General features: G+C 45.1%; 1 protein-coding gene across 2 annotated transcripts in view; it reads left to right on the top strand.

Moving 5' to 3' along the window:
- The window catches only part of LOC142312036 (uncharacterized), a 63,884-nt gene extending 49,888 nt beyond the window's left edge, over window positions 1-13,996 (top strand). Inside the window, exons 5-6 of one of the 2 annotated variants that reach the window (XM_075350908.1) lie at window positions 10,584-10,674; window positions 12,541-13,996. In XM_075350908.1, coding sequence (XP_075207023.1) covers window positions 10,584-10,674; window positions 12,541-13,721 — 1,272 coding nt within the window. In that variant the 3' untranslated portion in view covers window positions 13,722-13,996. The remainder of the gene's footprint in view (window positions 1-10,583; window positions 10,675-12,540) is intronic. The other variant, XM_075350907.1, reaches the window with a different exon arrangement.
- Window positions 13,997-17,426: the final 3,430 nt, after the last annotated feature.

The following is a 17,426-nucleotide window of genomic DNA, read 5'->3' as shown; positions in this document are numbered from 1 at the left end:
TATACAGTAAACAGTAAATATGGACAGAAAGTTACCTCCAGAGCGGGTCAGAACGTAGTGAAAGGACGGAACCAGAAATGTACACGGTGGTAATTTGCTCTTATTGCAAAGCATTGCTCTTAAACCAAGTTACAAATTTTTAGAAAGCTTTGCTTGTCTTGCAAAACGCTCTCAAACCAAGTTACTCTTAAACCAAGGTTCCACTGTATAAGATTAACCAGGTCCTATGTGCATATGTAACAAGATACTGCAAATAGTGCTCTGCCCTTGTAACACTATTTGTATAAATAAATGATTGATCATATGTCACACATAGCAGACCTTAAAAAAATAAAAAAAATTAAATATGCCTTTCAAAATTGCAAATAAAACAAAGTGTCGGTGCTATGAGGTAGTAACTGTGAAATTTAAAGTTGATGTATATAAACCATATGAAATCCAAGACTCAAAGGTATAGAGCAGAGCAATGTGGATAAAACATATGGGGAGTATTGTCATGTGCCTGTGTATTCAGCATTCAGGACTAATTATCCAATACACGTGTATGCAGTACATATATAGTGTATAAAGATATGTCACATTTACCTCAATATGCAAAACAAAGACATGCATGTATGTCTAATACTAGGTTAATTGACCTAGTGACATGTATGCAGCAACTATGTATTGTATAGAAATAGATCATAAGCGTTTACCTCTACATGCAGCACCACCAGGATTGCACATGCATTGCCCACCCCGACGTGCATTTCGGCAGCGCCTTCTTATGGGAGTGGATTATGCAAGTCAGTTTGCATACAAGGCCTGTATAGGATGCAAGGCCTTGGATACATAACATTGTTGTTTGATGCTGTTTCTCTCCTTGAGTCTTCTTGGAGAGAAGTTATTTGTTCACTTCCCCCTATTTGTGCTCCATGTGTTTTCTTTAGAGCTTAGTGGGGTTGACTAAGCGATCATCCCATTTGTTCTTTACCTAGGTCCCAGTTCATGGTCAGCCAGGGACAGGTATCCTGCTCGGCACATTGGTGCAGAATCTATCTAGGGTGGTCAAGGGAGTCAGCAAAAGGTTTGGTCAGGGGTCACCATCTCCCCCTTCCCTAGAAAAAGGGTTTCACTTCCCCGTCGCCGCACGCGTGGTACTTCCGCATACCTGCCAGCTGTAGACAGTCCAGGTCTCGCTGGCATAGAAATGTGTCGTAAGGACCACTACACAGTAGACCTTCAGCTTGGTGGTAATGCTGAGTCTCCTCTGCTACCAAACATTCTTACGTAGTCTCCCGAATGTGGAATTGGCTTTAGCAATTATGGTGTTAACCTCAGCGTCTATGGTCACTACTCGGGATAGTGTGCTACCCAGGTAGGTGAAGTTGTCGACTGGGTTGAGATTATATTTCACCAAATTGTGTGGTTTCTGGTATGGTTTCCCTGATGCAGGTTGATACATAACTTTGGTCTTTATCGGCACTTTGTAAAATGATGAAGTATGACCTCTGCTCATGAGGATTTGACATTTTAATAGAATCTGGAGTATGACGAGAGAGTTGTGATAGAGGAAATACAGCCAATGAAAGAGCATCTTGAGAACATAGCTAATCGTGGAAAAAAATCGGGAGTTGCAGCTGAATACAGTGCTGGTGTCCAACCAATGTGTCTGAATACTTGTTGATCACAAAAAAAAGACAGTTGCGCTTTGAAATGCTAAAGCATGCAAACCATGAATGTAAGAATATAGACATACATTACTGCTAAAGGAAGTCTAAGATCAATCTTGTTTGGCCTTCAGACCCTCAGCAATTCTTTTTTTTTTTTTTTTTTAAATTCGTTTATTAAACAGTAAAAAAAAAATTTTTTCCCAAATACAGAGCAAAAGTTACATTAGATATACACCTACAGGTTTGCTATGAACCACTCAAGAAGACTCAACAAATAGACATGTCGCTCTATTGCTAAATAAATGTTCATTTTAAAACTGCTATAGTGTCTTACGGTCAATGAGATAGCTGCTTACATTGTATTTGAGTGTATGGTGACTACTACAAACAGACAAAAAAAACCAACAGTAAATAACTAATAACTAGCTCTGCCGATAACACTGTCCTAGACGTTGGAAACTGCCCTCCTTCACAGTCAGTTTTGTATTCAGTACTGGTAGAGACCTGTGAATATCTTATACTCAATCAGTTAAGGTCAAAGGGGAGGAGTTCCACATTTCCCATATCCGGTTGAATTTCTCCGGACACCCTCTGTTTTGATATACAGTCCGCTCATACGGGAGTATTTTGTTCACCAGTTCTATCCATGCTCGCACCGTAGGAGGAGAGCCGCCCATCCACCGCATGGCTGAGTTTCCGGGCCATAAAATGGGATACCCGCAGAAATATTTTGTGATAGTGTGACCATGTCCCTTCATCCATAACCCCAAATAAACAGAGAAGTGGTTCAAGGGGTATAGGAAAAAGAGCCAGGGAGGACAAGACTGAGACAACCCCCTTCCAAAAGGTGGCAGCCACCGGACAGCCCCATATTATGTGAAGGAAGTCAGCATCCCCCCCATAGCACCGCGGGCAGTCAGGGGTTGCCCGGTGTCGCACTTTGAACAACCTTAAAGGGGTTAAATACGCTTGGTGTATGATATATAGTTGGGTCATTCTGTTATTAACTGAGGGTGATACCTTATTTGGGGATTCAAGAATCTCCTCCTCAGCAATTCTTTGCGTCATAGATTCGACAATAAAGAAATAGTTAATCAAAAATATTGTCCCATGACATCAGGATTGCTCATTTGCCCAATGAAATGTAGTTTTCCTATTCAGACAGCAATTGGTACAGGTCACCTGTGGTTATAGTCTATCAGCGGATGATCAACGAGTGGAGACAAAAAGATTGATGGCACTTGCACTCTGAAATGTTAAAGCATGAAAACTATGAATGTAAGAATACAGACATGCATTATTGCTAAAGGAAATCTAAGAAAAAAATTGAGATATTTAGTATACAAAAACGGCCATTTCAAGATCTGCACAGTAGCCACGTCAAGGCAATCTCATAATACTGGGAACCTACAATCAACTGAAGCCTCTTTCTGGGTATATAAACCTCCTTCTGTATAAGCTAATAAGAACCTGGTATAGAAAATAAAATCACCTGTGTCTAATGGGGGAGGGATGCACAGTCAGAAGGCATGACCCCCATAATCTAAACAAAAAGATATTGTCTATAACAGGTTTCTGCTCGCCCATCCATGTGGAGGTTTATAAGAGAGAGGCTTCTGTTCAGTGTAGGTTCCCAGTATTATGAGATTACCTTGATGTGTCTTCTGAGGAGATATACAAATGACCATTTTTGTATGCTAAATATCTCAATTTTTTCTTAGATTTCCTTTTAGCAGTAATGCATGACTGTATTCTTACATTCATGGTTTGCATGCTGTAGCATTTTAGAGTGCAACTGTCTTTTTCTTCAGCGCTCTATTGGGAGACCCAGACGATTGGGGTATAGCTACTGCCCTCTGGAGGCCACACAAAGCACTACATTAAAAGTGCAAGGCCCCTCCCCCTCTGGCTATACCCCCCCGTGGTATCACGGGTTCTCCAGTTTTAGCTTTGTGTGCGAAGGAGGTCAGACATTCCATGCATAGCTCCACAGATTTTAGTCAGCAGTAGCTGCTGACTATGTCGGATGGAAGAAAAGAGGACACATATAGTGTCCCCAGCATGCTCCCTTCTCACCCCTGGATGGTGTTGTAAGGTTGAGGTACCTATTGCTGGTACAGGGCTGGAGCCTGACATGCTGTTTTCCTTCCACATCCCCTTGTAGGGCTCTGTGGAAGTGGGATCCTGCCGGCCTCTCAGCTCTGATGCCGGGCTCCATCCACAGACCCATTAGAACCTGATGGATTCGGAGCAGGAGTACGATCAGGGACAGGGCCCTGCATCTTACAGGTACTCTGTGTCCCCGGCAGGCGCAGACACACTCCGGGCTGGCTGGGTGTTGTAGTGCGCCGGGGACCGCAACGTGGAGTTGGTGTCCCTACAGATTACTGGGGGATTGTTTGTGTTTGGGAACGCAGCGCCGACCCCCTCTGGACCGGGCGGCGCTGCTGTGACTTGTGGTGCGCCGGGGATCCGCCGTCCGCGCTTTTACGGCGGCGGCGGTTATAACTTTAGTCCCCGGCTTTTTGGGCCTAGGACGCCGGCACTCCGTTTCGTTCCCGCCCCCACCCTGTCATTCAGGGTAGGGGAGAGACGCTGTTCGCAAGCAGCGACGAGGGCTGGAGCCTGATTTACATGCTCCAGCCCTCTCACTTGGCACAGAGGGAAGCAGGCTTCCCGCTCTTGGCCAGGAACGCCCAGGGCCCGCCCCCCTTCCTCTCTCGAGACGCCGGCAGCCATTACATGCATGCCTGGCTGGAGGAAGGACGCAAGGCTCTGGGAGACCTGGACTAGGGGCTATCTGGCGACCACACACCCGCTTTTTAAGCGGGCGGTAAGCGATTTCTCTGTGCTGGTCCCTCTAGTGCCTCACTGTGTATCAGTGTACTGGATACAGTTATATAGATATTGTATTTCTTGCACTGTGAGGTGCGCTTCTGGCTGCATATCCCAGATCGCTCTGTGGAAGCAGCAACATGTCATCCTCAAAACGCAAGGCGGCCAAGGCAAAAAGGGCTGTGTATACTGCGTGTGCTGCATGTGGGGCTAATCTACCAGCAGGCTCTGATGACCCCCATTGTGTGCAATGCTCCGACCCGGTGCTGCTTCGCCAGCCGGAGTCAGGAGAGGTAGCGACCCAGGCTGAGATGCTTGTAAGTTCTGCCCCGGTGACAGGGACGGACTTTGCAGTTTTTGCAGATAATATGTCTGTATCTATGGCAAAAATCCTTGAGACCTTGCAATCTATGCATGGGGCTCAGTCTCTGGGCACGGCGAGGCCTCTGTCCTCAGGTCCCCCTTCCTTGGAATGTATCCAGCCCACAGGGGGGTCCCCGGCTTCACAGGCCGAGGATTATGACTCAGATGATGGCCCCAGCCACCCTAAGCGAGCTCGCTGGGAAAGACCCTCGACGTCTTCACACTGCTCAGGGTCTCAGCGCAATCAGTCTCCCTGTGATGTGTCTGATGAGAGTGATCAGGAATCCACTCCTGGAACCCCTCTCAACCTGGATACCCCGGATGGGGATGCCATGGTAGACGACCTTATCTCAGCCATCAATAGGCTGTTGGATATTTCTCCCCCAGCCCCTTCAGCAGAAGAGGCGGCTGCGGAGCAGGAAAAGTTTCGTTTCCTTTATCCCAAGCGTAAATTGAGTGCCTTGTTAGATCACTCTGACTTCAGAGAATCAATCCAGAAGCACGACGCTCACCCAGAAAGGCGTTTCTCTAAACGATCTAAAGATACGCGTTTCCCTTTCCCCCCTGAGGTGGTCAAGCGCTGGACACAGTGTCCAAAGGTAGACCCCCCGATTTCCAAACTTGCAGCTAGATCCATAGTTGCAGTGGAGGATGGCGCTTCACTTAAAGATGCCAATGACAGACAGATGGACCTTTGGTTAAAATCTGTCTATGAAGCTATAGGCGCGTCGTTTGCTCCGGCATTCGCAGCCGTATGGGCACTCCAGGCTATTTCAGCTGGCTTAGCAAAAGTGGATGCTATCATGCATCCAGCAGTGCCGCAAGTGGCGCACCTTACCACGCAGATGTCGGCGTTTGCGTCTTACGCTATCAATGCGGTCCTAGAATCTACCAGTCGCACCTCAATGGCGTCCGCCAATTCGGTAGTTTTGCGCAGAGCCTTGTGGTTAAAGGACTGGAAAGCAGATGCTGGTTCCAAAAAATGTTTACCAGTTTGCCTTTGTCTAGAGAGAGACTGTTTGGCGAGCCATTGGCTGACATCATTAAGCAGTCCAAGGGTAAAGACTCCTCTTTACCACAACCCAGAACACCCAAACCTCAGCAGAAAAAGTGGCAGCAGAGGTTTCAGTCCTTTCGAGGTTCGGGCAAGACACCATTTACCTCGTCCAAAGGGACTCAGAGGACGCAAAGAAACTCAGATTCGTGGCGGACTCACACACGCCCCAAGAAAGCAAATGGAGGTACCGCTTCCAAAGCGGCTACCTCATGACTTCCAGCCCCCCCCCTCCGCATCGCCGGTCGGGGGCAGGCTCTCCCGCTTTTCCGGCATTTGGATGTCACAGGTCAAAGACCGGTGGGTGACGGACATTTTGGCTCGCGGGTACAGAATCGAGTTCAATTCTCGTCCCCCAGCTCGGTTCTTCAGAACCTCCCCACGTCCAGACCGAGCAGATGCTCTGCTACAGGCGGTGGATTCCCTAAAAGCGGAAGGAGTGGTTATCCCAGTCCCTCCTCAGGAACAAGGGCAAGGGTTTTACTCCAATCTCTTTGTGGTTCCAAAAAAGGACGGCTCGTTCCGTCCTGTTCTGGACCTAAAACGGCTCAACAAACATGTGCACGCCAGGAGGTTCCGGATGGAAACCCTCCGCTCTGTCATTGCCTCAATGTCCAGAGGAGACTTCCTTGCCTCAATAGACATCAAAGATGCTTATCTCCACGTGCCAATTGCTACAGAACATCAACGTTTTCTACGTTTTGTGATAGGAGACGACCATTTTCAGTTCGTAGCTCTGCCATTTGGTCTGGCAACAGCCCCACGGGTCTTCACCAAGGTCATGGCGGCGGTGGTAGCAGTCTTGCACTCTCAGGGACACTCGGTGATTCCTTACCTAGACGACTTATTGGTCAAAGCTCCCTCTCAGGAGGCATGCCAACTCAGCCTGAATGCTACGCTGGAGACTCTACAGTCTTTCGGATGGATCATCAACTTTCCAAAGTCGATCCTATCACCGACTCAGTCACTAACGTATCTTGGCATGGAGTTTCATACTCTAGCAGCGATAGTGAAGCTTCCGCTGGACAAGCAGCGGTCACTACAGACAGGGGTGCAATCTCTCCTGCAGGGCCAGTTGCATCCCTTGCGGCGCCTCATGCATTTCCTAGGGAAGATGGTGGCAGCCATGGAAGCAGTTCCCTTTGCGCAGTTTCATCTGCGCCCACTTCAATGGGACATTCTCCGCCAATGGGACGGGAAGTCAACGTCCCTGGACAGGAAAGTCTCGCTTTCCCAGACGGCCAAAGACTCTCTACAATGGTGGCTCCTTCCCACATCATTGTCTCAGGGAAGATCCTTCCTGCCCCCATCCTGGGCAGTAGTCACGACAGATGCGAGTCTGTCAGGGTGGGGAGCAGTATTTCTCCACCACAGGGCTCAGGGGACGTGGACTCCGCAGGAGTCCACCCTTCAGATCAATGTTCTGGAGATCAGAGCAGTGTATCTTGCTCTACTGGCCTTCCAACAGTGGCTGGAAGGAAAGCAGATCCGAATCCAATCGGACAACTCCACAGCGGTGGCATACATCAACCACCAAGGAGGGACGCGCAGTCGGCAAGCCTTCCAAGAAGTCCGGCGCATTCTAATGTGGGTGGAGGACAGAGCATCCACCATATCCGCGGTTCACATCCCAGGCGTAGAAAACTGGGAAGCAGACTTCCTCAGTCGCCAGGGCATGGACGCAGGGGAATGGTCCCTTCACCCGGACGTGTTTCAGGAAATCTGTCGCCGCTGGGGAGTGCCGGACGTCGACCTAATGGCATCCCGGCACAACAACAAGGTCCCGGCATTCATGGCGAGGTCGCGCGATCAAAGAGCTCTGGCGGCAGACGCCTTGGTTCAAGATTGGTCGCAGTTTCAGCTCCCATACGTGTTTCCGCCTCTGGCGCTCTTGCCCAGAGTGCTACGCAAGATCAGATCCGAGTGCAGCCGCGTCATACTCGTCGCTCCAGACTGGCCGAGGAGGTCGTGGTATCCGGATCTGTGGCATCTCACGGTCGGTCGACCGTGGTCACTGCCAGACCGACCAGACTTACTGTCCCAAGGGCCGTTTTTCCATCAGAATTCTGCGGCCCTGAACCTGACTGTGTGGCCATTGAGTCCTGGATCCTAGCGTCTTCAGGATTATCTCAGGGAGTCATTGCCACAATGAGACAAGCTAGAAAGTCGAATTCGGCTAAGATCTACCACAGAACGTGGAAGATTTTCTTGTCCTGGTGTTCTGCTCAGGGAGTGTCTCCCTGGCCATTTGCATTGCCCAAGTTTCTTTCCTTCCTGCAATCGGGGTTAGAAAAGGGCTTGTCGCTCAGCTCCCTTAAAGGGCAAGTTTCGGCACTATCCGTGTTTTTTCAGAAGCGTCTAGCACGTCTTCCTAAGGTGCGCACGTTCCTGCAGGGGGTCTGTCATATTGTGCCCCCGTACAAGCGACCGTTAGATCCATGGGATCTGAACAGGGTACTAGTTGCTCTCCAGAAGCCGCCCTTCGAGCCTCTGAAGGAAGTTTCCTTTTCTCGGCTGTCGCAGAAAGTGGCGTTTCTTGTTGCAATCACATCGCTTCGGCGAGTGTCTGAGCTGGCAGCTCTGTCATCTAAGGCTCCCTTCCTGGTGTTCCACCAGGACAAGGTTGTGCTGCGCCCCATTCCGGAGTTTCTCCCTAAGGTCGTATCCTCTTTTCATCTTAATCAGGATATTTCCTTGCCTTCTTTTTGCCCTCATCCGGTTCACCGGTATGAAAAGGCCTTACGTTTGCTAGATCTGGTGAGAGCACTCAGAATCTACATTTCCCGCACGGCGCCCATACGCCGTGCCGATGCACTTTTCGTCCTTGTCGCTGGTCCGCGCAAGGGGTTGCAGGCTTCTAAAGCCACCCTGGCTCGATGGATCAAAGAACCAATTCTAGAGGCCTACCGTTCTGCGGGGCTTCCGGTTCCTTCAGGGCTAAAAGCCCACTCAACCAGAGCCGTGGCTGCGTCCTGGGCATTACGTCACCAGGCTTCGGCTCAACAGGTGTGCCAGGCAGCTACCTGGTCCAGTATGCACACTTTCACCAAGCATTATCAGGTGCATACCTATGCTTCGGCGGATGCCAGCTTAGGTAGAAGAGTCCTGCAGGCGGCAGTGACACCCCCGTAGGGGAGGGCTGTTTTGCAGCTCTAACATGAGGTATTTCTTTACCCACCCAGGGACAGCTTTTGGACGTCCCAATCGTCTGGGTCTCCCAATAGAGCGCTGAAGAAGAAGGGAATTTTGTTACTTACCGTAAATTCCTTTTCTTCTAGCTCTTATTGGGAGACCCAGCACCCGCCCTGTTGTCCTTCGGGATGTGTTTTTGTTGTTTGCGGGTACACATGTTGTTCATGTTGAACGGTTTTTCAGTTCTCCGATGTTATTCGGAGTTAATTTGTTTAAACCAGTTATTGGCTTCCTCCTTCTTGCTTTGGCACTAAAACTGGAGAACCCGTGATACCACGGGGGGGTATAGCCAGAGGGGGAGGGGCCTTGCACTTTTAATGTAGTGCTTTGTGTGGCCTCCAGAGGGCAGTAGCTATACCCCAATCGTCTGGGTCTCCCAATAAGAGCTAGAAGAAAAGGAATTTACGGTAAGTAACAAAATTCCCTTCTTTTATTTTTTTGTTGTTGTCATTCTATGTCATGTTCAGTTACGCACCTGTTCACAATGCATGTTAGGGAGTGCCATCAGTCTTTTTGTCTACACTTGATGATCATCCGCTGATAGACTGTAACCACAGGTGACTTGTATTAATGGCTGTCTGAATAGGAAAACTAAATTTCATTGGGCAAATGAGCAATCCTGACGTCATGGGACAATATTCTTGATTAGAAGGTGCTTTACACGCTACGACATCGCTAGCAATTGCTAGCGATGTCGAGCGTGATAGCACCTGCTCCATAGTTGTAACGATATGTGGTGATCGCTGCCGTAGCTAACATTATCGCTACGGCAGCGTCACTAGCACATACCTGCTCTCCGACGTCGCTGCGACTGCAGAACAATCCCTCCCTCAAGGGGGAGGTGCGTTCGGCGTCACCGCGACGTCACTAAGCGGCCGCCCAATCAAAGCGGAGGGGCGGCGGAGATGAGCGGGACGAACATCCTGCCCACCTCCTTCCTTCCTCATTGCTGGCGGGACGCAGGTAAGGAGATGTTCCTCGATCCTGCGGTGTCACACATAGCGATGTGTGATGCTGCAGAAACGAGGAACACCATCGTTACTGCAGCAGCAAAGATAATTGAGATTAGGGGGGGATGTCATCAATTAGCGATTTTGAATGTTTTTGCAACGAATGCAAATCGCTAATAGGTGTCACACGCAACATCGCTAATGCGGCCGGATATGCGTCACAAAATCCGTGACCCCACCGATATCGCTTTAGCGATGTCGTAGCGTGTAAAGCCACCTTTACTATTTCTTCATTGTGGAATCTATGACGCAAAGAATTGCTGAGAGTCTGAAGGCCAAACAAGACTGATCATAGACATTAGATGTCTGGATGTTCTCTCAATTTTATGGTTATGGAGACTGCTGGTTACAATTAGCATCCAACAGGTTGGATTATACTGGAGATCTGCAGCTCTGTGATATCTACTGCTATCACGTCATTTTTGGTTGTCATATTACATTTTCATGTGTTTGTGACTTTTACAATCTTTGCTTCAGGGTGAAGATTTGACCCATATTAATACTACAGAGACATATGTGAGGGGTGATGAGCGTTGTAAAGAGGAGATTCCTACAGATAACCACACAGGTGAGTAGTGACCACTAAATGCAGAGAAGTCCCAATTAAAATCAAATAGTCCAACTTTATTGTCTACAGTAAATTTGTCACAAACTTCTTCTGATTTTTCATACTCAGGAGTCGGTAGCCTTTAACCTCTTCACGACCAATGACGGATCTATCCGTCATGGATCGTGTGAGGTTAATCCCCGCCCCCTGCCGTGGGCAGGTCGCACCGATCCGTGCACAAATCAGCTGATTTCAACAGCTGACATGTGTGCCTGCATGTTGCGAGTGGAATCACATTCCACCCGCAACATTTAACCCCTTACATCTCGCTGCCAAAGTCTGGCAGCGAGATGTATATGCGCGCAACCATTATTTTCACTTACCGCCGCCCCCACCGGAAGTCACGTGCGTGATCATGTGACTTTCAGTGGTTGCCATGGTAGCACAGGGTCATGTGATGATGCCTGTAGCTATCATGAGTCACTTTCGGGTTCACTCGGCCCGGAGCCGAGTGAATCAGAAAGTGATTATATCTGCTATTTACGGCTGTGTAGCTGTGATCAACAGACAGGACAGAGCGATCGCATTGTTGATCCATATAGCCCCCTAGGAAAACTAGTAAAATAAAAAAAAAAGTAAAAAAAAAGTTTTAAAAATAAAAAAAAAACCCTAAAAGTTCAAATCACCCCCCTTTCACCCCATTTGGTATCGCCGCGTTCAGAAACGTCCGATCTATCAAAATATAAAATCAATTAATCAGATTGGAATTTTTTTGCCGCTACGCTATTTTCCAAACGGCAAAATTACGTTATTTGGTCGCCGCACGTTTTACGCAAAATGCAATAACAGGCGATCAAAACGTAGCATCTGCACAAAAATGGTACCATTAAAAATGTCAGCTCGAGACGCAAAAAAATAAGCCCTCACTGAGCCATAGATCCCAAAAAATGAGAACGCTACGGGTTTCGGAAAATCGCGCAAAACGTACGCCACTTTTATTGGACAAGCTTGTGATTTTTTTTTTTTTAACCCCTTAGATACAAGTAAACCTATACATGTTTGGTGTCTACAAACTCGCACCGACCTCAGGCATCATAATGACACATCAGTTTTACCATATAGTGAACACGGTGAATAAAACATCCCAAAAATTATTGTGCGATCACACTTTTTTTGCAGTTTTTCCACACTTGGAATTTTTTTGCTGTTTTCCGGTACACTATATGGTAAAACTTATGGTTTCATTTAAAAGTACAACTCGTCCCACGAAAAACAAGTCCTCATATGGCAAGATTGACAAAAAAAAAAGTTTCAGCTCTCGGAAGAAGGGGAACAAAAAACAAAAACGGAAAACACTCTGGGGCTGAAGGGGTTAACCCATCTATGAAAAAAACTGTTACTATCAAAAATGGCCAAAAAATGATTTTTATGGATAAAAAAAACACAGTATAAAGCACTTGTTCTCCTTTCTTGTGTCCTTTTCTTACAACCATGAAAAAAAAATACAAAATCCTATTCTTGTTCCAAAACCATAGCATAGTTGTAAAAGACATTACTGTTCATCACATGTATCTTGTTCTGTGGGACATTGTATATATCTGTCAGGGAGGGTATGACACAGACACCACCTAATAGCACTGACTTACAGCCACTTTATGACGCTGAACATGTTACTGGAAATGATTTGCTTCAACAGTAGTGAAAAATTGAAAGCGCACAACTTGGTAGCCTACAACCATAGTATGTTAGTCTTTGCTTTTTTGGTCAACTGTGTTATGTGATAATTGAATTGAACTTTATTTTATATGGAAATGTTACAAAAAAATATAGTGATCTTAATATACTTTCAAGGTAATGTTACTGAAATAAAATCTATTTTATCCTCAGCAGATGACTGTGCCAGGAGCTCAGATGGACATCTGATATATTCAGATGTTATAGGAGATAATAGTATCACACCAGATTCATGTGAAGAACATGACATTATACCAGTTATACCTCCAGTCCTTCTCAGAGGAACTCTATCAACTGATCATTTTGAACAGGTTCTTTCTTCTGCATCTTCAAAGATTGATACACGGAAGAAAAAACACCGAATGGCTGATGAACATCAAATAGCTCTCATACAGGAGAAACCATTTTTATGTGCAGAATGTGGGGAATGTTTTACACAGAAAACAGATCTTCTTACACATCAGAGGGGTCACTTAGGGAAGAAGCCATTTTCATGTTCTGAATGTGGGAAAATTTTTAAAAAGAAAGTATGTTTAGTTGCACATCATAAAATTCACACAGGGGAGAAGCCATTTTCATGTTCTGAATGTGGGAAATGTTTTACTCAGAAAGCAAATCTTATTTTACATCAGAGACTTCACACAGGGGTGAAACCATATTCTTGTTCACAATGTGGGAAAAGTTTTAATCGGAGAACAAATTTTGTTATACATCAGAGACTGCACACAGGGGTGAAGCCATATTCTTGTTCAGAATGTGGGAAAAGTTATAGAGAGAAATCCAAACTTATTATACATCAGAGAAATCACACATTGGAGAAGCCATTTTCATGTTTAGAATGTGGAAAAAGTTATAAAGAGAAATGCAAACTTGTTACACATCAGAGAATTCACACAGGGGAAAAGCCATTTTCATGTTCTGACTGTGGGAAATGTTTTACTCAGAAAAGTAATCTACTTAGACACCAGAGAACTCACACACGGGTGGAGCCGTTTTCTTGTTCAGAATATGGGAAATGTTTTAGTGAGAAATCAGATCTTGGTAAACATCAGCAAATTCACACTGGTGAAAAGCAATATTTATGTTCAGAATGTGGGAAATGTTTTATTCAGAAAACACATCTTGTTAGACATCATAAAACTCACTCAGGGGAGAAGCCATTTTCATGTTCAGAATGTGGGAAATGTTTTATTCAGAAAACAGATCTTGTTAGACATAAGAAAACTCACACAGGGGAGAAGCCATTTTCACGTTTAAAATGTGGGAAATGTTTTAGTGAGAATTCAGAACTTATTAGAAATCAGCAAACTCAATCCTTACACGTTTGTGAATAATCATCGTAGTGGAGTTGGGTACCGTGGTCAGTTTCATCTTTCATCCTTTTTATTTTTTCCTTTTTTCGCTCCGACTGTCCCTTTTTACCTCCTCCTTCCCTTCTTACCTAGTGGGATGATCTCTCACACACTTTCCCTCTCTGCTTCTCCTTTCTTATAGTTCATATTAATTGCTAAGTCTCTATTTGCTTCTTTCACACTCTATTGCAAAACACTTGTTGGTAAATATACCTGGTTATTGAAGGACGATTATGAGTCTATATTGTGAAGTTTCTTGGTTGAAATTCAAAATTAATAAAACATTTTGAAAAGAAATCAGCAAACACACTTGTGACATGCCATTTTCATTTTCTGAATGTGGGAAATTTTTAAAAAAGAGTGTATTTAGTTGCACATCATAAAACTCACACAGTGGAGAAGCCATTTTTATGTTCAGAATGTGGGAAATATTTTAAACGGAGAACAAATCTTGTTATACATCAGAGGCTCCACACAGGGGCGAAACCGTATTCTTGTTCAGAATGTGGGAATAGTTATAGTGACAATTCCAAACTTATACATCAGAGAACTCACACAGAGAAGTAGAAATTTTCTTATTTTTTATTGACAGTGTTATTTGACTAATTATTTTTTCTTGCAACATCACACACCTACAAGAGAAAAAGAAAACAATTTAAAGCAATAAATGGTTATTAGAAAATTATTGAAATGCAATTATCTAAATAATACACAGATAAAACATGTACTGTATATAAAAGATTTAACATTTATATACAGTGTATATCTATAGTTTAACCTATTCCCAACAGTGTCAGAGCTTACTAGGTTTGTACAGCGCCGACGTTTAATTATGGTCCGTGATCAGGGAGGGGATCAAGACCACCGTAATCGCCGTGTTTCCAGATCAGAACAGTATTTCTGAACGGAGACATCATCAGGACCTGATTGGATAAGACTTTGTGATCTTCTCTATGCTGCAATCAATAGCAATCGCGGCACATAGAAGTTGTAGTAAAAAAGTGTGCTCCTTCTCTGGTTCCCCTGTGACACGATCACGGGGGAGACGGGGAATGTCATGTCACCTGAAGGTCACATGATGACCTCGGGTCTGCCATGTACGGTGGCCTGTGAGACCCAGCCTGCAGCAGGGTCTGACAGGCGATTTGCAGCCTGATACTGACAGTATAAAGCATTGCCATCCCGGTGCATGGCAATGCATTATACCAGCGATCAGACTAAGAAAAGTTAACGTTTTATATAGGAACAAAGTGTATATAGGGACTAAGTTTAAAAAATGTTAAACTGTGAAATATATATATATATATATTTCACAGTTTAACATTTTTTAAACTTAGTCCCTATATACACTTTGTTCCTATATAAAACGTTAACTTTTCTTAGTTATATATATACACACACAAACATAAAAACAAGTAAATTTTTACCAAAAAATACATTTATTTATATTAAAACAAAAATAAAAAAGCACGCGTATTTGATATCGCCGCGTCCGGCCCGACCTGATCTACAAAACTGTCATACTATTTAATCCCTTCAATGAATAGTTTAAAAAAAATAACGTGGCAAAAACACTGCTGTTTCATCATACAGCAAAAAAACGTGGAATAAAGTGTGATCAAAAAGTTCAACGTAAATAAAAATGGTATAATGAAAACTACATCTTCTTCCACAGAAAAACAAGCCACCACACAGCTGAGGCCATAAAAGCTGCGGTTTCTCCAGGTCTCCGCACCACGCAGCGCAATAACATAAATTTTCTCTGATTATTGATTGTCTGCTGCATTTTTTTTTGTTTTCCCCCTTATTTCATACATTATTGGCGCTGACTTGTATCATGGGTTTTAAAGAAAATCTGTCACCAGGTTTTTGCTACCTCATCTGAGAGCAGCATAATGTAGAGACAGAGACCCTGATTCCAGCGATGTGTCACTTATTAAACTGTTTGCTGTCATTTTGATAAAATCAATGTTTTCTCTGCTGCAGATCTAGCAGTTATGCAGAGCTGCTCATGAATATGCTGGACTACCTGCAGCACGCCAAGTAGTCCTGTAATGATAATCTACTGCTGATTAAACAGTGATTTTATCAAAACAATACTAAGCAGCCCAGTAAGTGACACATCGCTGGAATCAGTATCTCTGTCCCTACATTATGCTGCTCTAAGATTAGGTGGCAAAAACCTGGTGACAGATTACCTTTAATGCTTTTTGAATACTACAGAAAAGTGTTGATTCTGTGCTTAGAAACGCAACATTTTGCGTTTTTTTCAGGCTCTATATAGACACCTAAAGAGTAAAAAACAAACACCAAACCTATATATCATGAAATCACATCTATCCACTTTGCTTGGACATTTAGGGCTATGTGCGCATGCTGCGGATTTTACTGCGGATTTGCTGCAGAAAATGTGTCTAACATTTCTGCAGTCATTCCCCAGCAAAACCTATGGGTATAAAAAATGCTGTGCGCACACTGCGGTTTTTTTTATACCTGTGGATCTACCCGCGGAATTTCCGCTGCAGAATTAATGTGCATATCACTTCTTTTCTGCAGGTTCCTGCGGTTTTACCATTAATTATTGGTAAAAACCCGCAGGGACCAACCTGCGGAAAAAACGCAGAAATTCCGCTGCAAATCCGCAACATCCCGCGGTAAAACCGCATGAGGAATGTGCTTGCGGATTTCTGCCGCGGGATTCTTGCAGAGATCCGGAATTTTCTAAACAAAATTCCATTTTCTAGTGCGCACATGGCCTAAGTCCGTGTTCACATGTAGTGTAAATGTTAGATTTTTTTGCTGCTTTTCTGCTCAGAAATTCTGCTGTTTAATTGTCTAAATAAAGTGGATGAGATTTCATGGAAATTTCACCCATTGTGAGTCTAAAGACGCCGCTGAACTCTGAGGGTTTTTTTTCTCTAGGAGGCTTCTAAAAACCCTTACGGTGGCCCTGATCCACTCTCGCTTTGACTACTGTAATTCTCTATTAATTGGTCTCCCCCTAACTAGACTCTCTCCTCTACAGTCCATCCTTAATGCAGCAGCCAGGGTCACCTACCTGGCTAATCGCTACTCAGATGGCTCCTCTCTGTGATAGTCATTGCACTGGCTGCCCATATATCACAGGATCCAATTCAAACTGCTTGTTCTCACCCACAAAGCTCTCCACAGTGCAGCACGCCCTTATATCTCCACCCTCCTCTTTATCACCCCACCCGTTCTCTATGCTCTGCAAATGGCTTTCGACTAACATCCACACTAATCCGAACCTCCCAGTCCTGGATCCAAGACTTCTCCCGAGCTGCACTAGTCCTCTGGAATGCTCTACCCCAAAAAGCTAGGACAAATCACAACTTACTCAGCTTCAGACGCTTGCTAAAATTGCATATATTTAGGGTGACCTATCACACTCCCTAGCCGAACTAAATTCACATAGTCCCTCCACGCCTTCTCAGAACATAACCCCACGTCAAGCTCCATGACACCCAAATGCATCTCAAGGTTCTGGCCAACTGGTCCAGGCAGCCATTATCTATCCCCCCATTTCCTTGAGATGGCTGGGTTGTCATTGTAAATAACTAGTGCTGAGCGGACTCGGACTGTAAAAGTCCGGATCCGCGCGGTTTTAGCGCTATAGCTGTGCCGCACCTGGGCGCGGGATTCTGGGTGCATGATCCGGATTTGGCA

This window comes from Anomaloglossus baeobatrachus, chromosome 5, assembly GCF_048569485.1.
Source record: "Anomaloglossus baeobatrachus isolate aAnoBae1 chromosome 5, aAnoBae1.hap1, whole genome shotgun sequence".
Lineage (NCBI taxonomy): Eukaryota > Metazoa > Chordata > Amphibia > Anura > Aromobatidae > Anomaloglossus > Anomaloglossus baeobatrachus.
This window is presented reverse-complemented; position numbering and strand designations above follow the sequence as displayed.